General features: G+C 36.6%; 2 protein-coding genes across 5 annotated transcripts; one reads left to right on the forward strand and one right to left on the reverse strand.

Annotated features, from left to right (window-relative positions):
- Positions 1–14: 14 nt before the first annotated feature.
- On the forward strand, positions 15–9,067 carry LOC124637471 (transformer-2 protein homolog alpha). Of its 4 annotated transcripts, none has more exons than XM_047173980.1 (8): positions 15–179; positions 296–429; positions 1,878–2,043; positions 2,877–3,005; positions 4,982–5,154; positions 5,848–5,895; positions 6,554–6,678; positions 8,314–9,067. In XM_047173980.1, exons 1-8 carry the CDS (start codon positions 165–167, stop codon positions 8,322–8,324), a joined length of 801 nt encoding a protein of 266 aa, XP_047029936.1. In that variant the 5' UTR covers positions 15–164; the 3' UTR covers positions 8,325–9,067. The 4 variants fall into 4 exon arrangements, with proteins under 4 accessions (XP_047029936.1, XP_047029935.1, XP_047029934.1 ...); XM_047173979.1 differs by having other exon boundaries at positions 8,646–9,067; XM_047173978.1 differs by having other exon boundaries at positions 6,554–9,067.
- A 2,851-nt stretch (positions 9,068–11,918) lies between these two features.
- On the reverse strand, positions 11,919–23,050 carry LOC124637470. The gene is made up of 11 exons (XM_047173977.1): positions 22,871–23,050; positions 21,530–21,659; positions 17,423–17,527; positions 16,946–17,095; positions 16,778–16,855; positions 15,990–16,084; positions 15,528–15,759; positions 14,128–15,308; positions 13,592–13,775; positions 13,081–13,298; positions 11,919–12,678 (listed from the first exon to the last, which is right to left on the reverse strand). The coding sequence occupies exons 1-11, from the start codon at positions 22,876–22,878 to the stop codon at positions 12,510–12,512; spliced, it is 2,550 nt and encodes an 849-aa protein (XP_047029933.1). The 5' UTR covers positions 22,879–23,050; the 3' UTR covers positions 11,919–12,509.
- Between the last annotated feature and the right edge of the window lie 1,570 nt (positions 23,051–24,620).

Consider the following 24,620-nt stretch of genomic DNA (forward strand, 5'->3'; position numbering starts at 1 on the left):
GGTTGACAAGGACAACACTAAACACAAACGCCATTTTGTTTTTCGTTTCTTGCTGTACGCGATTGAGGTGTGCTCGCGAATTTTATTTGAATTTTATACATTCAAAAATAGATTGAATTCGTTTTATCTTCTTTTGATTCATCGAATTCATCACGTCGGACAATATGTCGGACCGAGAGGTACTATAATTAACAATAGTTTGTCACGTCCGTGTCGCATTCCCGCCGCGTGTGTTTTATTTTGTCGGCGGATCGTTCTATATTTAATGACGATAATGTCGCTTGGGTGATTTCAGAGGAGTCGCTCGAGGACTCGTAACGGGTCTCGAGAGCCGGCACCGAAGCCCGCAGCTATGTCGCGCGGCCACAGCCGAAGCCGGTCTAGGACGCCGCCCCCGCCAAAAGCATCGAGCAGAAAATATAGGAGCCCGTAAGTGTGCTGTTATTGAATATTGGTTGTGGAAGCATGTTAGTTGATTGGGTAGAAGTTTGTTATAATTCGGCATTGTAGGTGGAGGAATTAACAAATAGTTTATAACCTCGATCTCAAGGGTAACGCTCGCGTGTGTTGCGCAATGGTGTGTATCGTTAAACTCAAACAGTTTACATGCCACTCAGGAAGTGCACATTTTGTAGCCATGTATGCTAAACCGCGTCCTTGCTCATATTTTAGTGATGATTCTGCAATTTAAGCTTTCTGTCGATAGGCATCTGTTTGTTCAATTATTTCGATAGTTCAATAATATCGTAGCAACAGTTTTATCAATATTTGTGCTGCGTGAGGGGTGAGGCGCGCGGGGAAATGATAAGAAAGTAGTAAATAAAGTAGCAATTATTATTTACGTAGTTGGAACGAGTCAGTAGTCAAATGTACGGAGCCATTGTAATTTAGAATTGAGTAGTTAATTTTCTGAATAATGACTAACAGTTGATAACACTATCGTTTGAGTTTCATATAAAGGGATTTGCTCATGCCTTATTAAGATACACATTCTCTGAGTAATAAGAAACATGAATAATTATCTAATCATCATTAACTATAACATTACAATGATTTGTTTGAACAAATAAATAATGTAGGAAAACATGATCAATTCTTTTTTCCGACATAATAAGATTCACTAAGTTTTACTTCATAGGTCTAGACTGCTTTAAATAGGCATTATAGCAAAGACATGTTGATTCTATTTTGTTCTTACAATAACTAATTGCTTACTTAGTGGGTGTGTTTTGTATGTCTAACCTGTTTTAAGCATGGCCGCTAACAATATTTTATAGCACCTCCCTACTCACAGTTTTATTGGATCACATTTTAAAACTATTTTAATCATACAAATAGCCAATCCAATTACTTAAATGACTTTGTTTATGTACAAACATGCTCCAATAAGCATGGAAATGTGTGATCAATATTATTGTGTGTAGGTAACCATGACAACTAACTTAATGCATGAATACTTTTTGGTTGACCTCTATGTTATGTTAAAATAGTGTCACAAACACCAATAAAAGTTGTTTTTATTGAATAAATTGAATTTTGGATATTGATATTTGAAAATGTAAGATATTATACAAATTAATATTTTGTTTTGGTCCCCTTGATAAGAGTTTGTATTCAAACACTTTTTTGTTTTGCAAGACTTATGTCTAGCGTTGAACTTTGGTAAGTTTGGCTATATGGAGAGGCTTATGTCTACAAGTGACTTTAACATATGGATTACATCTCTTAATTAACTGTATGCATATTCCCCAGATTAAATTTTAGCTAAAATATCAACATCCAATTCATCTGTCACCAGAAAGTAGCTTAGCTTTGTGTCGCTTTGTGTGTTCTTGCATGTTAACTGAGCGTTATGCTGACGCTAGGTCGGCCTCCAGGTCGCGGTCGCGGTCGGGGTCTGCGCGGCGCGGGTACCGCTCGCGGTACTCGCGCTCCCGCAGTCGCTCGTACTCGCCGCGGGGCTCCTATCGACGCTCCCACAGTCACAGCCCTATGTCCTCGCGCCGTAGACATATGGGTGACAGGGTGAGGAGCGATGTTTATGTGAATACCTTTTATAATTATTCCAAATCCATTAGTTTTAAGATGTCCCCGCATGCTGAAATTATTGAGGCTCGTTCACAGTGGCCCATGTTTTATGTCAATGAATGTGACGCATTCATTATGCAAGGAAGCGGTGGAGCTCATAAAACAGTTTTTATGACTTCATAAAGATTTTCATGGTTTTTAATGTTGATTAGAAAGTGAAACTGAAAAGCATAGGCCACTGTTTACTAGAGCAAATGAGTAAGACAACAAACAAGATTGTTTGATGTCTGAAAGTATAGGCAGAGGCTATAGTCTGACTGATGATTGGAACAACTGCAATTGGCTAATTATGATGATGAACCCTTATTCGACGACTGTCTCCCAAAAAGCCAATTGCATATTTTGCTAAGGCAGCAAAATATTTAGCTATAAGATTTATTTTTAAGTTTTTTATTAATGCATGCCTAATGAGCTATATGGAGCCACATTAAATGTAGATTCATCAGTTTTGATTGCAAAATTCAAATGGCCAAGCTCATTTTGTTTTAGATTCATTCCAAAATTAATCCCATCATTAATCTTTTTTTAAATTTCAGTCTTGAATTTTTCGTAACTTCATTAGATAAACAAGATTTCTAAAAAAGAAACTCATAGTAAATTTTACTTTTGAATCTCTTTCGAAAATTAGTATCAGTGTGATACATGAGTACAACAGTACTTACTGGGCTGTCTACTCATAACAGAAATGGCAAAAGAACATACAAAACTCAATATCTTTTGTAGTTTTCTGAGCTTAATAACGAGTAAGGCTCGCCTACAAGAAAATAGACCCCATGTACCGTCAACAGGAGAATCCCACGCCGTCTAGATGCCTCGGCGTGTTTGGCCTCAGTTTATACACTACTGAACAGCAGATCAACCACATCTTCTCTAAGTATGGACCCGTCGATAAAGTACAAGTCGTTATTGATGCTAAGGTAAGTTTAACGCATTTACTGCTGGTTTCTGTACCCGATCTATCGATTTTTTCTCGAATACAGATTCAAATTTTACATAATTTATACAAAGACAATAGTAAAACGTAGATCGGTTATGGAAATCCACCGATATACCTACATCTGGACACACGGCAGTGTGTCCGCCAAGTTCGAGCAAAAAAAGTGACACACCGGCCGTGGGTTATATTACACGAACCATTTCGGGCCAAATTCGACCCCCCTGTAACTCAAAATCTATTTTATTTACGCATATCAAATTTCTAGTATCTATTGAGACCCCCTCACTTATCTAAAATACAAAATTTCATTAATATACCTATTGTAGGTCTTGAGATATTGACGTCAGAAAATCGCTATTTTTACTATACACTCACTGACTGACTGATTCACTGACTCACTCATCAAAAACCTAGACCACTTCCAATGGTCGTATTGACTTGAAATTTGGCATGGAGGTAGGTCTTTATGTCAAGGTAAAGGGAAAAATCTGAAAATGGCCAAGTGTGAGTCGGTTTCAAAATAATGAAGGTGTTTTATACCCGGTGTAAATTTATACCCCTAAGGAACTAAAACGAACTAAATTTATCTATATTTATATAATATATCTTCGAATGGTTTGTATTTAGTTTAGTTAGAAGTAAAATAGTGTAGTTAGAAGTAAAATAAAAATCTGAAAACGGCCAAGTGTGAATCACTTTCGAAAATAACGAATGTGTAACTTTGATCCACGAACATAATATATGATAACATGTCATGTCAGTCAGTAGGTAAATCTAGTCCATTTAGTTAATCTAGTTCATTTCTTTGTAAGAAACATAGTGCATATTAAAAAATCTAAAAGATAGTATAAATGAGACATTCCTTTAACTAACTTCATCATAAGAAAAAAATAAAATAAACTACCTTACAAAAATAAATGAAATCCCACCCAAAACAAAAATGTGAAAGACTGCCAAGTTCGATAATATGGGAATGCTTCGCCTATAAAAGACGTGAGATCTGAATAAGTACCAAGTTCCATACACATACCTCAGTTAAAAATAGTTACTTTTTAATGATGTTACTTGGCAAGTTTTAATAGAAAATTAAATACTTGATTCATTGCGTTTAGTAGGTTTATAACAAGGTGTATAATAACTTTCCAAGTAACATCATTAAAAAGTAACTATTTTTAACTGAGGTATGTGTATGGAACTTGGTACTTATTCAGATCTCACGTCTTTTATAGGCGAAGCATTCCCATATTATCGAACTTGGCAGTCTTTCACATTTTTGTTTTGGGTGGTATTATTTACAGGTTTTTTTTTACCGCCATAAACTAGTTTGGCGGGAGTCGTGACATCAATTAATTTACGAGAACTCGTTGCGTAAAACGCTCGAAACAACGGACTTGTTTGTCATAAAATCGGAAATATTCGTGCCTTGTGTAGTTTTATTGTTTAGCAAATGGAGCATGTTAATTATAGTATTTGAAAGGTTTACCTTGTTTCGAATATCCTCAAATGGTAGCAGTTTTATTTATGTACGTCCTGACCACATTGCATAATTTATTAAATAATAACATGCTGGTGAGGGCTAACTTAATCTATTTATAGATACACATATAAAATTTATTGGTTTGCCTGAACGGGCTAATCTCATCAGGAGCTTTTTTTCTTTGGTTGCGCGAAGTAGTTTCCACTGGCTGCGAGTTAAACCGCTGGGAGAAGCCAGTATGTAACAGTCATTCAAATATTTAACTAAACTACCCAAAGCTCTTTCCATCTTCAGGTTTACCAAACTAACAAATTCCTTATGATAAGTCGTTTTTTTGCGGACTTAGTGACTTTTCGCTGTATGGGGACGATGTATTCTACAGTTTTTGTATTGAAATCTGCCTATATGAGTATAACACGGTAAATTCGGGTCTTTCTACCTAGTAGACAAGCATACTAATACATAAGTGCATTTTCCAGACGGGTCGTTCCCGAGGATTCTGCTTCGTATACTTCGAGAACCAGGAGGACGCTAAAGTGGCCAAGAACGAGTGCACGGGCATGGAGATCGACGGACGCCGCATCCGCGTAGACTACTCCATCACGCAGCGAGCGCATACCCCCACACCCGGCATTTATATGGGGAAACCTACGTGAGTACATAAAATAATTATAAGTTAATGTGGATGGAGTCGGTTTTCATCATTTTCATAGAACTTTGCTGGTATCATACTCGAGCCATGAGATATGGTTGTGTTGTCTATTCATGTAAGAATGAAAGGGTATCGTTATTTTTGTATAAAATAGATGTATATCATGTATATAAAATATATGATACATTTGATAGAATAAACATGTTTTTGCCATTCGTTCTAATATTGATTTCTCAATACATTTTCTGCCTAGACCATACTAGGCCATTTGGAATGTAATTTATAGCTCAAGTGAAATACATCCTTTTATATCTTCAGAGATTTTTATAAGTAAAATAACGATTTTATGGTAACCAACAGTATAACATGTCACTTACATCACATCACACATAGTAAAGAATTATATGCGTGACCTTACCTGTTGGGAGATTATAATAACAAACAGATTTAGAATAAGCTGTCCATTTCTATTGGTAGTTTATTAAAGGCCTGTTTGTACAATTATGTGATAAAATTTACGGCACGGAACTTGACACCGATCATTTGATGAAAAGTTTTAGAATTATGCTTATTAAGTTTACTCTCATTAAAGAACTCAAATCCTTGCTAAGTGATGTGCCGGCAATTATATCAGAATTAAAATGAATAATAGACCGCAAAATACGATTGCTAATTATTGGATTTATCTTACAGCGTCAGCAGAGGCGGAGACAACGGGTACGACAGGCGTCGCGACAGAGAGTAAGTATTGTCGTTGGTTTTATTTATATTTATTGATTAAATTGCAATAATTGTGCCACACTATTCGGGTCCTGTTGATTGAAAGTAGTTAAAAGTCCATCCATGGCTGTCTAAAAGTTGTAATGTCAAAGATCTTGTTAACAGTAAGATCGCTCATTGTGTCTCCCTTCATTTATTTACGTATGTTTTGTCCATTGCACAGAATGAAAGGCACATAGTTTCTGCAATTGTAATTGTAAAAATATAAATTGCAGTAAGCAATGTTATGAACGAGTTTTTAGTTATTATTGCGTTAGAACTATCGCACAAATCTTTAGTCTGACAATAACAAACAATTAAGAAAGAAAAAGGTATTTGATGCTGTCTTTCAGAAGTTAGGTTTTAAGGCTACTTACTACACACAGTGCCGGCGGCAGGGCCGCCGGGCAAGCCTCCGCGCACCTGGCGGCATACAAAGCCGCCGGCTTTGCCGCACAAAGAAGTCGCCGGCACGACCAACCAAACAAAAAAACGATTTTGTGCGGCTTGTATTGCCGGCGGCATGAAACCGGCATGTGTGTAGTAGCCTTTAGATGTGCTATATGCTAAGAGCTAAGATAGCGGACAACCAACTGGTCAATTTTCTGTACATGTAAATAATAATATTTGTTTATTGCAGCGACTACTACTACCGCGGCGGCGGCTACCGCGAGCGCGACTACTACCACCGCGGCTACCGGCACCGCTCGCCGTCGCCGCACTACCGCCGCCGCCGCTACGAGCGCGAGCGCTCCTACTCGCCGCGTAAGTCTTATTACCATCAAGAGCGGTAGGCACACTCCCGGACACCTGGTTTGCCAATTACGACATGCAATAGATTGGTGAACGTTATTTAGTTTAGTGCCGGTTACAGGTGAGATTTTTAACAGACTTAACAAAAAGGGGGAGATTCTAAATTCGTCTAACTCACCTGTCCGTCATGCACACGCTATCATATATTTTAAGTGCTGAAATAATCAAAAGTGTCGCAACACGACAGCGTTCAACACTTATTTGATCAACCTGTGCTGCAATTTATTAACAATTAAAGTGTGCATTTATAGTGCACAATGTCTTACCAAAACTGTTTTTAGTTTTACAAAATGGCAATTCTCATTTATCTCTGCCTGGTTATCAAACATTCAAACAAAATGACTAGGCACTAAACTAAATAACGAGTGCTATAAGAAAGTGCCAACAAGGCTTACGTAATTCCATGATTTAGTTCCAAGCTAAAATAGTTCTTATATTACAAACCTTAAAGTTCATGTGTTGGTAAACCAATATTTGGGACGCCTTACGTACAGGGCTACTCAAACTCCGTAGACGTTACTAGCTAAGTGAGCTAGTGGATTGTAGTCAATATGATTTGGAAATTATTGTATCTTTGGTGGTGGGCGAGAAATTTCAGTTATCAGCTGTTATGGTTCTACAACAATTAGGATTCCATATGGATGTTGATAATTTTCCTGTAACATTAAACCCTCAAACGTCTATTCTTATTTCCATTCTTACCTTTTATTGGCTGTATAGTAAAATTAAAGAAGAAACTATGTAAATAGTCACATTAGATAGGTAGGAATTAGAAACATTTGTGTTTCAAGGTTTCACAGAATGTTAAACCTATAAAATTTAATATAAGAGATAGTTAACTGTGTATAGTTTTAGTAGCCCTGTCAATTGACTTGCTAAATGTGCAGTAAATAAATAGTTTTAACCCCCTCTATGTGAGAATTTGTATTGACGAGTGAAGCTCAAGATTTTGATTGTACAAAATATTGTATGTTATTTTTTGACACAAAGTCGCCATTCATTTCTTTTGTTACTTATAGGTTTTTATTTGGGTAGTTAAATTCATTTTAATTGACAATTAATTTCATTATACTTTGATATTCATATAAACATTGCAATAGCTATGAGAAATTGTACTTATTCAGTTCAAAGATACCTTTTCATATACCAAAGAATGGGCTCGCCCAAACGTCGCACTTCCACGAATTGGTAAATAACCATAAAGCTTCTGTATATAATGTATGTGACTGTATGAAGTGGGGTCTGTCTTTGAATCTTTGTTTTTAGATAATAATTAGGAATAAGTTTCTAAATGTTGTCTGCTATGTCTGTTATCTATCAATTTATTCTATAAAATAACCAGTAAAGTCAATATAACTGTATGATCCGCGTGCGAATAAAATATAACAATTAGTCAAGAGTAGTTTACTACACAGTTCCATTCCATTGTTATCGCGCGCGGATCATATCTCATGCTAACGAAACTGCGTTTGAATAGTCAATTATGAACATAGAACAATTTGATAGATACCGTGTCGCCATGACCACCGCAGTAGCGTCATATTGTTACGGCATAACACATAGTTACTCCCCTCTTTGACTTTGCAGGTCGTTATTAGTAAGTGCGCGATGCTGAGTGCAACGTCAGATAGCATAGCATTTTATAGAACAGATCCCAACTATGTGTCGCGGCCCCCATGCATTTAGTTCTGTGGCCGTTGTTAACGTTGTGAACATTCTGTAACAGGCGGGCCTGCGCCGAGCCAGCGCCGGCCGCGCCTCAAGAGAGAAGCTAATTTGTGTTAATTGTATGTGATCAGAGGGTCTAGTTCTAAGTTAGCGTGTAACGCCCGCGCGGGCATAGTTGCCTCTAGGATGTAAAACTAGCTCTAATAAAGATTTAACACTAAGTCTAATATTGATTTTGTTTGTTTGAAAAGGTATTGAAACAAGAAGTAAAGGATGAAGTTCCTTGAAACTAACTGTGTTGAAGTTTTGAAAATGTTTGATTGAAAAGTCCTTTCGAAATGGCGCTCGCCGGAATCGGGCCCGGCCGGTCGTCCGGGTCATGCAGCCGCCGGCTCCGGCTTGTCGAAGCGCAAAGAATATGATCGCGTTAGCCGCTAAGTAGGAAGCCCAAGCTTTGCGAAGACATTGAAGAGAGAAGTCGCGCGCACAGATCATATTCTTTATCTTCCGACTACCGAACACTTGTAGCCAAGTGGCCACGTGACCTTGCATTTCTCGTGTTGCTGCTTACATATGTATTATTATGTATTCGGATGTATCGAGTGGCATCTCACGACATTAGCGTAGCGTTGTGTTGTACGACTTGTTAATAAACAATAGTTTTGTAACGTCATTATGGTTCTTCTTCATTCACTTTGGTTTGTCCCACCTTCTCTATCCATCGTATCCTTTCTTCTCTCGACCGACGCTGTATGGGGTCTAGGAGTACCCGACAGTAGTTTTCAATACAATACACCATGCAAACATAGAACATAGAGAAATGATGAACGGGAAAATTATGATAACAAATAACCTGTTGGGTGGGTTGAAATAATTCTAATATAATTGTATTTTTCTATCGAATCTTTCCCAGCAAAAACACCAGTTGTGATGGTGGCATATTCCTTGACCCCAAAACAGCGTCATTTATTGACATACCGACAGACAGTGAATGCCTTGTATACCTTGCTTTTATTATCTTTATAGTTTTAGTTTAATCTTTATAAATATGTATGTAATTTGGTGGCATTTAGTTAGTTTTAAATAGTAAGTTGTTGCATAAAAACTGTATTTTATTTAGATTTTACAATTCACTTTCTAGAAGTAAACAATATATACGTAAGAATCTTTTTGAAAATCTACATGTTGTCATTTACAATGTTATAGATATTATGGTGTAATATGATCATGATCACTAAGACAGTCAGTTCTGCAGCATTTCAAACTAATCAATTATGGAGTTAAGATTGCCAAGTGCTTATAACCTGTTAGTATATCGCAAACCAAGCGATACAGTTTTTATGCAAAGTAGATTTAGATTAGTATGGGTACTATATTAGTAAAATAATATTAACAAAACTCTCACTATCAGATTTTTATTAAAATTCTTAACAATTATTTATGTATAATTATTATAAATATACCACATATTGTGTCGTATTGGCACTCACCATGGCGACTACGCTAACCGCTAATAAACTTAAATACTCGTTAAATATACAAATAACATTAAAAAACAATACATGGCAACGTATGATCGTTTGTTTTAGCATTTTGCATTGGACGCGATTTCAATAATGGCGGAATTGTGTTACTTAAAGCTACGGGACGTGGAATGTGATCAAATATTGCAATACTGATTTGAAGCCGCTTATTAACTTGGAATAAGATAGTGGAAGATATGCACAATACAGTTTCTAGAGCAACCAATAAAATCATGATCAATGGTCTTAACATCCAAACTAATATTATAAATGCGAAAGTAACTCTGTCTGTCTGTCTGTCTTTTCTTCACGCCTAAACTACTGAACCGATTTGTGTGAAATTTGGCACAGACATAGTTTGAAACTTAAAGGACATAGGATAGTTTTTATTACAAAAAATAAAAATAAAATTATTCCGGACATATAGCGCCATCTATTGGTCAAATCAAAAATCTGCTGGTAGTCACTATTCCACGCGAACGAAGTTGCGGGCAAAAGCTAGTAGGCACATAAAATAGGTATTAAAAAAAGGATGTAGTTTGCATAAAGTAATAAAAATAGAAATTTTGTTTCAAAATTGCGGCTTCAAATCATAACAGTTGCTTCAGACATCTGGAATGCATAAATATAATACTGCTAAAATAAGAGTACACTTTAGGTACTTGGCAAGCAACATTACAACAATATATACTTAGAGCTAAGCTGGAAATAGACGCTAGATGGATCAGTTATAGAAAACTTATAGAAAATATAAGTACAGCTGCAACAGCCTTTCTCTACTGAATGGGTTGTTAACAGTCCGTTAGAATGAGCTTGTAATCTACTAAGCACCTCGTTAGGTAGATACCGCGATTTCAATTCAATTAATAGTAATCTTGAGAAGAAATAAAATTCTACAATTCCATGGTTTCGCCTGCTAATTATAACATCATGGGGACTTTAGCCAACTACCACGAAATTCTAGCGGACCGTCACATAAAACCAAAGGATCCAACTACAGCTTACAAGCTGTTTCAAAAAAGTCAACACTACAAGTTATCTGGAAGGACTAGATTTTCAGCTGTCTATGAAAATAAATATCAATTTGGCAACACCTTTCTCTATAGCAACACTAAACTAGAGTTGGCCAAACTTATTTCTAGTGGCAAGAATAGAATGAGCTCGAAATAATTAAGTCTACGATGCAGTTATACACTACTGCTAGAATTACTAGCTAGGAAGGTATATTTTTATAGATGGACCTAAATAACCCTAGAGGTTATTTCTAAACCCGTAAAAGCAATTAAGTTGATATTTTTATTTATTTCATTGGTATATTGCAATGTACTTTAAAGAAAAATCTAGCAATATCTAATAATTCATTTTACTATTTCTATTGTGTAGCAACTGGTACTAGTTTTTCCCCATTTCTGTGAAGATATTTTCGGTTCAACCTGCCATAGATATTACATTAGTGCAAACGGGACTTAGCAAAGCTGCACTGTGTTATGTATCTTCATGAAAATAAGCCTTGTATAAACCTATAACGAATACTTCATAATACAGACCAGTGACACCCATAAAAACTAATTACTCTTACGTTTAGACAACAATTTGGCAATATTTACAAGCACTTTACGCGGGTAACATTCTAATTTGAATTTCATCGATTATGAAAATGCAATGTATGCCTAGTTTTCCTTCATTTCATGTAAAAAATTATAATAAATTATATTTTCTAAATGAGTAATAGATTACAAAAATAAATTGTAACGTCGTGATACAAAACAATATCAAGATATCACATAATAATGTACTTATTAACTTAGGTGCTAATACAAAAATAACTTCGATTCATATGGATTTTAAATAATAAAATAAGTAAGTATAACAAAGATAAAACTGACTTGATAGTTTCAACAAATGGTATTTGGTTCAGGGTACATTATTCGGTACTGTGTAGGTACATAAATTGATAGCTTCTTAAATATATCGGGATAAGATATGTGATATTGTTTGGAGAACTCTAAATGGCTACAAATAGATTAAATTATCGTTAAATAACAGATAGTAGTTAATTTATCTTTAAGTATCGTGTTTAGTTTCTTCCTCTGGTTATCATACAATGTTCCTGACTTTCCTACACAAACACGTTCTCAATTACTGGAATGTACTAAAATTGTCTTTCAGTTTTCATTGAGTATTATCTGTACACAACTTCAATTCTATAAAACTCATACAAATTCTTCACTATGCCTGTTTACAACACTTATGTATCCATCGACTTAATTTACCCCTTACAACTTTTCAGTGTTAGTCATAACAATCTCGTGAATTCCCTAGGAAGATAGATGGGAAGTGTCCTTTCTTTCTGAGGGATTGTTTAAAGTTACTCTGGCACTGGTACACAAAGGGCTCCAGAAGAAACAGTGGGTTTCAGTCAGTAATAGTCTTGTGTGACTTCCCCTCAGAGGGTGGTCATTTGATGTTTTCCCACCATAAAAAAAAACAGTCCTATCCAACCATACTGATTTTTATGGTTTTCCAAAATCTTCTCTAGCCGTGTTTACGGTGATACCTACCTGTGTTAGGTAGTCCAAGCTTCGTTAGTCCTTATAGTAGCAGCGTGGCATGGTCGCGGTGCAGCCGGCGCCGCGCCCGCAGCGGTGCGGCGGCGAGCGCGTCGGAGGGCAGCGGCGGGCCCGCCACGCGGGACCCGCGCTCCTGGTAGTATACCTGAGCTCCGCCGCATGCTGAGCCTACTACTACGCTCTCGTCACTCCTGGGTAATAGAAAATTGTGTGTTGAAAGCCGCCTACAACATACCTACCTAGTAAGTTTGAATCGTTACACCCTCTACAGCTACACATTCATACGGTACGTAAAAATGTATCAGCTAGTTTGAGAGCTGTCATATTCCATGGCGACCGTGTTGCGGCGACTTCCATATACTTACATTTCCACGGCCTTCTGCCGTGGTAAACTAATTTAGTCATTGATTACAACTGAAAACTGTTGACCATCACCACAACTCGAAACTCGAGTGTATGTTCATAAATAAGTAGATCTGCACAGCCAACTGAAATATACACTATTTGCCAGTAGCTGCAAAAGTTGCCCCATGTGCAAAGCACCCTTTTATATTCATTCCCGAAAAAAGTTGTTATATTATCTAAATACTGACCTCAATATAAACTCAGACATCTCAGGATCATCAGCGAACTCGTTGTGTATGAGGCCCATGGTGGCGATGTCGAGCGCGGCCCAGGGCCCGCCCTTGCGCACCGTGCCCCAGTCGGGGTCCAGCGTCAGGTAGCTGTAGTCTGTCGCGTCGCCTACAGCTGCTAGCGGCTCCATACACTTCTGTTCTATGGGGCCCAGCGCGTTTAGGGAGGTTTCCCACTGGAAAGATAGTTATAAGGTTATGACTTGATAAGATGGATGGATGTACGCGGTTCCGAAAAGTGGTTATGGATAATATATACAAGAAAATTTTATCAACTTTTCCACACAGACTAGGATGCCTGACAAACTCATCAACAAACCATTTTTACTTATGGTAGTCAATAATACCTCCTCCCCCTAAGACCTGACCCCCCCTCCACCTTGTATTTCGGACCACGGATATGCGTACGAGACAAATGATTTACTATTGTGTTATAATTACGAGCGGTTAATTACCATCTTCCACTTACCAAAGTATTGATAGTATCAACATTATTAGCGGCCTCAGTATCAATCAACGCCAACAGCGCCATGTTATGCAGTCCGCTAACGAACAGCGCACACTTGACGGCATGCTTGCTGTACTCCGGTAGTATCTCTAGATCTGCGTCCGAATCGTCGTCGCTTTCTGAGTCTTGGCGTTGCGCTTTTGGTCTGGAAGACATGAATTATTTATTCAATAAAAAAATACGGTACCTAAAAGCTTTAACCGCTTTTAAGCCGCTAAAAATAGAAAATTAATTGTGTCTCGCGTGGATCCGTGCTCCGGCTACAGCGGGTTAAGTAGGTAAGTAAAGAAGAAGTTAGGGCTAAGGCTTCCCGCCAACGTCTGATAATATAATCGGTGACAGATTTTTGTAGGAGAAATATAAAACACGCTGATAGCATTAGTGCAACGCACACGCCCTACAAAAAGTACGTTATCTGCCTACAAATTTCAGACGTTCGGCGGGAAGCCTAACGGTTTTGTTACTATACTTGGTAAGTAAAACATTACAGGACCCACCTGTCAGTAAAAGTGATTTGCCTCTCTGCAGCTGGTGTCAAAAACTCCCGCAGTTCCAACGGCGTCATCACCCGACTGCTATACCCACTAGACTTGTCAGAAAACGCTAAATGACTTAGTTTCTCCATCAATGGCGTCAGTTGTACTCCAGTCAACTTCTTTTTAAAATTCGTGGCTTCAGTCTCAGAACTAATCTGGGAATCAGTACTCTCGTTCAGGGACTTCAAAGGTAAAGATAAAGATTTCCTCCTAGACTGATCCGTTGGCAATGTCTTTGATGAATCTTTTGCTATATGCTTAGGAGTCCTCTGAGGAGATCTGTTGAGTTCCGAATCGAAATCCTCAAACTTTTCCTGTTCACATAACTTCATGTTGAAAGTAAACATATTGTCGTTGGAATCCTGTTTCATTTTCGAATAGTGCTGTTCTAAGTACTGGTTGAAAAGGGACTCTGATATGGCAACACCGTCGTTTCTGAACACTGGGAAAAGAGGATCGTTTATGGTCATAGTGCTAGGGTTCTTAGGAGTATGTTCGGGGGACGGAGTATCATCATTGAGGGAGACTTTCGACCGTTTCAATTTGAATTTGGAAGTCGCGCGGTTCGATAACTTTTTAATAGTTTCTTGTAGATCTGTGACACTAGCCAGTTTTCTTATCGGTTCAGGCTTATTGATATAATGGTCGGCAATACAGTTGATGTCCAAAACCATTTTGTTGTCCCGTTTCTCGTTTTCAAGATTAATTCTGTTGGTATCTTCTATATTTTTTAGTACATCAGGTTCTAAGTCTGTTTTGTCGTTATCCTGTTGGCTTTCTGGTATTTGGCAGATGGAGAGAATATTGCCGTGCAGTCTTTTGTATTCTACCATTGGCGTGGAACAAACACTAGTTTGTCCTGTAAAGACTTTGTCATTCTCTTGTAGTTCTTCATCTAGAGATTTTTGGTTTTTGAAACTGAGCGAAAGCTTTGTGGGTCGTTGTCTTGGTTTATTTGTGAAGGGGACAACATCTGGCATAGTTGGGGGTTTCCTCTCAACGTCGGGGTTCCGTTCCTCCCGGCTTGGGGGAGATATCATAGTGTGGTCTTCTTCAGGGACGGCGGTGAAAAGTAGAGACTTGTCTCTCTTCATCCCAGTTTGGGGGAACTCTCGTTGTTTTTCACGTTCCGCTTCTTGATTCTGTGGAATGAAAAAACGACTAAAATATGTTTCAATAAAGATTATCCATAGTTTATGTCCTCGATATTGATAAGTTAAGTGCGCGACGCACCATTATCTATTTACAACCATAAATAAAAATAAGTCAATGATAAAGAAAATTACCTGTAGTTATATCGTATACTACTAATGTAACTGCGAGTGTTAAACCTTGAAACACACTGGTACACTTCTACCCACCTTCTTAAACCTAGCAATCATTTCCTCCCCATTGCTGTGGAACTCCTGGATTTTTTCCACCTGCTTCTTCAAACTGTCATACAGCTTCTTGCCGACGTAGACCACCAAGAGTTGAGCACCGAGAGGCAAGGGTGTCTCCGTGTCCAAGGTCTCGGCTGGAGACTTTATCCTGTAGGGGTCTACTACTGTCAGGTAGGATGTGAGGCCTGGAGGCAGTTGGGTCGAGATTATCCTGAAATTACATAGAATAGCGTTACATAGAGAAACCGATTGTTTGTGTGTTGGTGGAATGACGATGAATCAAATTACGCCAGAGTGGTCAACAATGACACTAAAATTAGCTTTGTTATAATCTTAAGTGACAATAAAGCAAAACCTTTTAAATATCAATCGAATCGAATTATTGCAGTGTTTTAGATGTCTTAAACACTGTGTAGGTGCACGGGTGTTGTTATAACTTACTTATTATTGTAAAGTATAACGCCGCCTAACACGCCCTTGCTTTTCCTGCAATGTTCTAGTATTTGCATTGACTCCATGTAAACAGATGTCGCGCTCTGAAAAAAACAATATTAGCATATTTAAAAAAACTCATATTTGCTGAGCAGACTATTTCATAAAGAACATTTTTGGGCCCCGTTCAGTTGAAAGCTGCTGAAAATATTCTTCGTAATTGATTTTCCAAGGCAGTTATTATTTTTATCTTATTTTAAAATGTTGGTCCTTTCCTTAAGTAGAAGTACCTGTGTATGTACGTGCAACAAATCCCATGTCAAGTATCTACTCATATTTGTTTATGTATTGCTTGTTTTCGTCCCGTCGCGCCGGGGCAGTGGCACACACTTCAGCTACAGTTAATATTTTCTCGCGATAAACGTTGTACAAATAGACAGGCATACTATCTCGGTGAAGGAGGGTAAGGATATCTTGTAAATATGTATACGACAAATCAAGAATTACTATTGAGTTTCTGATTAAGATTTAAGTCGTAATAGATATTTTCGCCTGTATATTGGCAAGTGAATTGAGAGAAATGTCATATAACGCATAACAGGTATATTTTGTGGTAATAAAAAAAAAACAAAAGATCGCTATTTTTTATAAATCGGTGGTCTCGCCGGAAAGAATAGTTGTAGAATTTAGTAGCGTGATGAATATTAATGAGATATCAACTTAACATATATGATAATTCCCAAATTAAAAGTCTCGCTAAACCAGATTATTTTTCACAAATTTTCTCAAAATCTTACCTTAGGCAGCGTCAACATAGGCACCCTTTGAAATATATGACAGCCGTATTGTAGCACCGGTAGATAAGTCTCGAAGACCTAAGAAAGAAAGAAAGAAAAAGCATTTAGAAGTCTGCCAAACTGCATGGCGGTATCTTATGTATGTAATATATGGCTTAAAGTATTTACCTGGTACAGTTTCTCCGACAATCGCTTCTGGTCTTCCATCTGACTGGCCAGGACTTGCAGGTCACCGTGGTAGACTTTTATCATGGATGTGAGAAGGTTGGCGCGGTTTTTTAGCACCCAGTCTGGGATGTTTCGGTCGCTGCCTATTGCCTGGAGAGAAGATGGATAATATATAACTTGTGAGGAGATGGAGATTTCAGACATTTTTTGTTAAAAAAAGGAATTATTGATAGGCCAATATTTCAAGATGAAAGAGTTTCACTTGATATTCAATTAAGTTAATCTAGTGGTCAAATCCATACCAGTATAGTTTTCACCAAACTTATTGTTGTCCCGGTAAATGGTAAGAATCATTGCACAGAAACCAATTTTAGGTTACAGCGGGTGCCATTGTGTTTTGCCAGATCTGAAGGTTAGGTACTATGATTTAGAGATACTTAGGCATCAAGCTCCCATATGTATATGATTAATACTTACTAGTATGTATCTTCCGTACTCCCTGATGATGAACTTGCCGCTCTGCAGCGTGATGGCGACGGGCTGCGAGAATAGGGTCTTGATGCAGTGTGCTGCACCCACCACCTGGAGAACAGTAACATTTTTAAAATATACCTAATAGCATAATAAATAAATGAGGAAAGAGTTTCGTGTGAGTTAGTTTTTATTTGATAATCTTTGTTCAATCTAGCAATAAAGAATTTCAAATAAGTTAATAAGTATGTAATCCATACAATAAACATGATTGTTCGGCGGTTTTGTAGATAAGAAACCACTCACTACCGAATCTTTAAAAAGCCTTAAATAAAGATGTGTACGAAATGAAAATAGTAGCAATATACCATTTGGCGTAAACACTGAAAGCCTTGAACTTTACGAGGTTTTTAACTCATTTTAATTAAATGGCTATTCTAGAAAATGCGTCAAACTAGTGTCTATTCTTAATTTCTTAATGGCCAGTAACAACTAGAACTGGACATAAAGCGTAGGTTAAAAAAAACATCGCGTTAATTTTCCTGTTTTTCCTATATCTGAAGAGAGGTTGACAAATCTATAAATAAGCTCGTCCGTTTGACCTTACCTATTTCAAGCGGATCAATAAATTGGCATTTAGAAAGATTAGAAGATAACACGTGTATTCCGCGTTATAGGTAAAAATATCTTCACATTCGCATTAGGCTAAAAAGAGGAAGATATTATTTTTATTAAATACAAAAAGTATAAGTATCACATAACTTCACGCATCCTTTTCGAACGGATAAGGCAGAGTTTCAGGCACATCACTTTCAAATATCTGTCATATCTCATTTATTTATTTTCAAACATATTATTTACATTTTTAAATATTAAATATAAAAATAAAAATCATTTAAAAATATAAAAAATAGGTTGCCACCGATATCGGGCACAGGGTCCAAGGTACCGGTGGTTAGGGTCCCAGAGACAGAAACCTCCTCACAATACGTGCCGTATCAAGGAGTACTGCCTTCTGAATCAGTCCCTTGATCCAGCCGCCCAACGAGAGCCTCCTGAGGTGTTCGTCGAGGCTCTTGGCTATTAGACCATTGGCCGTAATGACAATCGGCACAATAACAGCCGTGTCGACATCCCACATGGCGACAACCTCGTGCGCTAAGTCAAGATATTTTATTTGTTTCTCTTTTTTTATTTGTTTCTCTTTGATCACATAACTTCACGCATCCTTTTCGAACGGATAAGGCAGAGTTTCAGGCACATCACTTTCAAATATCTGTCATATCTCATTATTGTTACACATCCAATATTTATCCAACTGTTCAAATCTTAATTCTACCATTGTTCCACTACAAATCTTAATTTGTTATTTCTATAATCATTCACATGCAAAAACAGCAAGGAAAATTCTAGATATTTTACATAACATTCATTTAGAAAGAACGCCTTTTGCGTGCTTTGCCATCAAAAACTGCGTAGAAAATTCGTAAAATTATGCGCACCAGTCTATAGGTTAAACGATGTAAGGTGCTTACATATTTTATAGACAAAACAAGTTTCGTAATACTGAGCAGGTTAAACATTCCGCAAAGAGTTTATTGCATCAGGAACTTTCTAATCGCATTAGAAGCGATTAATATAAGATGGCGTATCAGGGTATGCAGGTTCTAAGATCTGGTTTGTTAATGAGACAAGCTAATTAGTAATTAGGGAGTGAATAGTGAGGGAGGATTTTAAGGCATTATATTTGGAGGCTAGACAGACTGGTAGGTATTAATTTTAGCGTGGGAGCGACGGTGAGATGTTTACGGATAGTAGGTATGGTTCAATGACATCAGTCGTGTTGTGTTGTCTAAACTAGCAAAAAACCGGCTGTGATTAAACCTGCCGAGATTAACTGGTCGAATAGCATAGAGTGGCTAACTAAATAGATGGCTTATTCTGGTCATATCTGAAGTACAAATACCTACGTTTAAAAATAAAAGGGAACCCTATATCATCAAAAATCCGTAAATCATGCCAGACTGATGTGTCAGACGTACCTATAAGTTGTTGCGTTTAAAACTTTGTCAATTCGTATAGTAAAAAATTATAACATTCGAATTGAGACTCAACGTCTAAAAAGTCCTACAAGACATAAGACACGCGACGCTCTATTATATTCTAAAATTCTCAGTAGAATCTCGTTTAAGCGTATTTTGGATGCTCAGGGAAAATATGCGCTTTCGCGTAAATTATGCAACCCTAAGCTGGGGTTTAGTTAAAGCCTTCATGCGCAGTAATCTGCTTAGTGGTAGCTTTAAATATTCACAGATCTAATGTCTACTCCACATTCAGTAGAGTAGAACACTAATATGTTAAGTTTGATACCAGACAGAATGAGGACATATCATTTGAAGATTTTTAACCTACTTCAAAAAAAGGCCCTGGATTGTTTGTTTGTATGTTAGTGAGCGATATCTCACGTTTGGCTGCACCGATTTTGATGCGATTTTCGGCATAGTTTTTGTCAAACTTAGGAGAAGGTTTTAGGTACATTATTGTAGTCGCTTTTATTTTTGTAGAAATTTTTGAAACCTCAGCGTAAATCGTTCTATTTTAAGTAATATTTACGTGATTTTCGCGATTTATCTACCAAATACCTAATTTGCGAATTCTGCCATCTTTGTTTGACATTGGCGTAGGATTACACGTGAGTAAATAACTTAGATTCGTAAGCCAATTTCGTGTCGGATTTCTGCGGATGAAGAGCGAATATGGCTAGCTAGACATAAGCCGGCTTTACTTGCCGTCCTTGGCAAAGAACTGCTAAATATTTGTATAACCTATAAGGTAGCTGTTTTCCTAAAGTTTCACCCGCGACAAGTGGGAACTACTGTCCCTACCGGGATAAAATATAGCCTATGTTACTCAGGAAGAGTGTAGCTTCCCAACAGTGAAATAATTTTTCAAATCGCTCCAGTAGTTTCGGAGCCTTCAGGGAACAAACAAACAAAAACATGATTCTTCTTTATTATATTAGTATAGCTTGGTAAAAGCTGGTATTTCTCATTTGAATTTTAATATGATTCTTTGTTTAATGGACGGAATATTTGCAACGTTAGTTGGATATAAATTAAAGATAGAGATCATTTAATTAATAGTAATAGATTTAGGTCTTTTATAACATGTTTTACATGAATAAGCTTTCAGTCTTATCTCCGAAATAGGTACTTATGTACTTATATCTACAAAAAAGTAAGGATTATTATACCTATAGGAAAATCCTGTTTTAAGCCTGTCCCTCAAAGTTTCGAAATTATTCTACTTATGTAACAATTTTTTTCACTGTTTGGAAACTACATTAACCCCAAGTATGTTTTATCCCAGTAGCTACGGGTAATAGTTCCCACGGGTCGCGAATGAAACCGCGGGAAAACAGCTAGTATACAATATAATGAAATACATAATGAAATATATAATAAACACCTACAAATAAAACATTAATATTTATATGTTTTGAGCTGGCTATCTTATCAAATGAGTCATTTGCAAAATATAAATACGTAGTGTTTGTTATTTATTGTGTCTAGCGTCTGACTTCAAATAATCCAATTATAATGTCAAGGATAGAATTAAGCTGTCTATTGGCCCTCTTGTGTACTATTTTATATGACTAGTTTATAAATTTGCCTAGCCTTTTCCACAACTGTGTTAGGGTTATCATCTGATTAATTGATGAATAGCATATTCAGTTACTCTAATTAATAATTAAATACTGCAAACTAAACAATCCTATCAATCAATTGACCTGGGTAGCATGTTAGCCCACGTTGAAACTAGCCAGCAGGCTTTTTGACTTTCATAATGACTCTAAAGATTTACCACTGACAGTCAAAATGCATAGTTTATTTTGAAGATGTATTTAGGTACTGGGTCTATTATTGAGTGTCCAGAAATATTCCTATACAAGACAGAATTTATATGCTGTATTCTTCTTTCTCCTGCCCTGTTCCCATATGCTGTATTGTAGGTATGGAATCCCCAAGCCTGAATATTCCCTTTGATATAGCCTGGTTAGCAGTACTTAGTTAGTTAGTTAAAATTTTAAGGTAAATGAATGTTTTTACAAACCTGTCCAGCGAGGGCATGTCGCTGAGTGTCGGACACCCATCCTGGATGGAAGTAAAGCACCGCAATGATGGGGTCATCTTCCTCCGATGTACAGCATAGTGTGTCATACACAAACACTATCATCATTTCCCTGTCGACAAAATAATATTTTCTAGAATATTTCCATGGCACGGTTAATTATACAAGTAATTTATACTTAACAAGACTTAAAAAGTCCCATTGTAACAATAATAATATAATAATTTTACATTTCAGTGAAGAATAAAAGATAATATTGTAAGATATTGAGTCTACAATATTTAATTGTGTGTACACGGCTAATTATAAAACAATAGAAAATCAATTGTGTCTAGTGTATACTTGTGCTCCAGCATACAACGGGTTAAAGACTGTTTTAAAATAAAAGAAGCAAATATGTAAGTCAGCTATCAAGTTATAGAGAAGATGGTGATGTAAAGAAACTAAGGATTACCTTTGAATAATAGTAAAACACTCATTAGAAATCTCTTTTGTAAAGTACCCTATTATTTTTGTAAGAATAGTTTTCAAAATATCACTAATTGTTTTGTAACACATCTTGTCTATCAACATTGTTGGAGAGAACTGATCAGAGAGAGATATAAATACTGTTTGATTGCTATCAGAGACAAGCTTAATTCATCACTATGCTATGTAAAGGCCAATAGTATTATATATTAATTTGAATGCCCCGACATATTAAAGAAGCTTATCTTTCAATCACATTTAAATTGAGTATTCTAAGAACTATAAGTATGCAAATATCTTAATGCACTTCTTGAGTTTATAGGTTGAATTACTACAATGAATATGTATTTTTTTATGCCATTAGTAGAAATAATAGCTTACTAAATTAATTCTATAAAATTTAAATTATTTAAAGTGGTAGGCACTGTTTCATTGATGTAGTTAATATAGTCAAATACACTTAATTATTAGATTTATTTAGTTGTTTGAGAAAAATATACTTAACATACTACTTAAAACTAAAATGTTTAAATGAAAAAAACTATTGAGGGAAAATACTTATAAGATATTTTAATATTACAATAAATGGATTGTCAAAATAATTTTCTAATTCCTTGGCCTGAAATATCATTACGACACCTTCTATCGAGCTAAGCAGCCGAGAAAAACATCAAACATGGAAAATAGACGTAAGTACCGTTTCATAATATTATTGTGATAAACTAAACACATCAGTTACCGGAGATTTCATCAGACGTGGCTAATCAACCGCAACATCTCGGAGACGACAATTTTGTATTGAATTACTATCCAATAATCCACTTAGAATCTAAATAGATTTCAATCTTTACTTACTTAGCCATTTTGCACGTTTGTCTTGCTCCACTTCACTGATAAAAATTGTTTTTCAAATCATATCAATGGTGTTCAACCAGATTGTTAATTTAAAATGCAAATTGATAGATGTTTCGTTTATATTTTCATAATTTTAATTAAAAATTACATAGCCGTCCACTCACGGCGATATCTCGTTTGACACTTGTGTTTTTTTATAGAATGTTGCCGCGTTTGAAAATATGTGGAGATTTTCATGGCATAAGATGGGACACCATAAAGATATTTTTCTTTCGGTTTGCACGATCAGAAAATGATTAAATAATCATAAAAAAGCACCAATTACTAATAAGCGAATGGTGTAAAATGCGTTAATTTAATGCATGTTTGGTAACACAGAATGAGTTTAGTTTATCTAATTTATAAGAGATGGCGTTAGCTGTTCTGATTGCGATTCAGACTGTGGACTTGTGGCGGGAGCGGGAGCAAAAAAGTCTATCTGACCATAGGTAGTCGGTAGCTCTTCGCTTCATAAAATATGATATGGTATTTATTGGATTCGGATCTTACGAAGTGTCAAAGTACTTTGGAGATATTTCTACATAATTAGGGCACTGATTGATAAAATGCCTTGTAGGAACATGCAAAATATCATGGCGACAATATTCATATTTTCTGCGAATATAAAATTAAGAATATTTTTATCGATTTTATCTTCTTATTTTATGCAAAATTAATGCAACGCGTGCTTTGAAAATGAATGGCAAAGTTGAAAATAATGGCTACATTATAATATCCGTTTCCGTCGTAGGTTTTGCGTTTGATTTGCCGACAAACGTCCGGTCTGCTACCTACATTAGGGCGAATTGGTGGTCGAAGAATTTTAATTATTAGGCAGTTAAATGCTCTTTAGGTACTCTTATTTAATAAATTATCCAAAGTCACAAAAACAGCAACGAGTAAAAATGTTGAGCTTGTCGGAACATCGCGCCACAGATGTTCTTATAGATGCACAAAGGGCATGGGACAAATTTTAATAAAACAATGAAAAAAATATGCTAAAATATTTTGTAGCTAATTTTATTTTTCGCACGAAACCTAAATTATTTTGTCCAATGAATTAATTTAAAAACACTCTCTTCTCAATGTTTTCTGGAAATCGATCAAAGATTTCATAATGCGAGTTCACTGACTCGCTCAGAATTTCATATGATCAGCAGTCGCGTCACGGGCGGAGTCACAGACATGGCGATGTCAGGCAACAGGTTATTCAGAAGTTACACAATTGTAACTTATCATCCATGTTTCATTGGAATTCGACTGTGACCACTTATCATCCATGTTTCCAGTAAGTAATCTTATCCTAGAACTAGATTTCTCCAGAGGTCTCACCCGAATGTCAGCAACCCCAGTGGGGCCCAACAGGGCCAAAGCCCGCTGGGGCTGCGGGATTGTTCGAATGAGTTACCGCCACCCTTTTACATAAAAGGCCTACGAAGGAACATGATGGAAAGGTCTCCCGGACAAAAAGAAGCATACTTATCCTGAAAGAGTTACATATTGGTTAAACAACAGCTTATGTTATTATAAATCATTGTGTTCTAAAACATACTTATTTTTAAAAGTTGAAAGTCAATGTAACTGTCCCTGATGCTGATAGGCTTTGTTCTACACATTTTGTTTGTGTTATTGTTCTAAGCTTGTCTTCTGCGCAATACTGCATTATGACCATCCTCTTTGTTTTGCGCCTACGCCGTGTGCGGAATACGAC

This window comes from Helicoverpa zea, chromosome 16 (assembly GCF_022581195.2).
Source record: "Helicoverpa zea isolate HzStark_Cry1AcR chromosome 16, ilHelZeax1.1, whole genome shotgun sequence".
NCBI classification, from domain to species: domain Eukaryota; kingdom Metazoa; phylum Arthropoda; class Insecta; order Lepidoptera; family Noctuidae; genus Helicoverpa; species Helicoverpa zea.

Coding starts and splice junctions, on each gene's coding strand:
- LOC124637471 (XM_047173978.1), top strand. Junction 3,006..4,981: donor AAGTCGTTATTGATGCTAAG/GTAAGTTTAACG, acceptor TGCATTTTCCAG/ACGGGTCGTTCCCGAGGATT. Junction 5,896..6,553: donor GACAGGCGTCGCGACAGAGA/GTAAGTATTGTC, acceptor TGTTTATTGCAG/CGACTACTACTACCGCGGCG.
- LOC124637470 (XM_047173977.1), bottom strand. Junction 15,309..15,527: donor TGATTGCTAGGTTTAAGAAG/GTGGGTAGAAGT, acceptor TTCATTCCACAG/AATCAAGAAGCGGAACGTGA. Junction 13,299..13,591: donor TTGATACTATCAATACTTTG/GTAAGTGGAAGA, acceptor CTATCTTTCCAG/TGGGAAACCTCCCTAAACGC.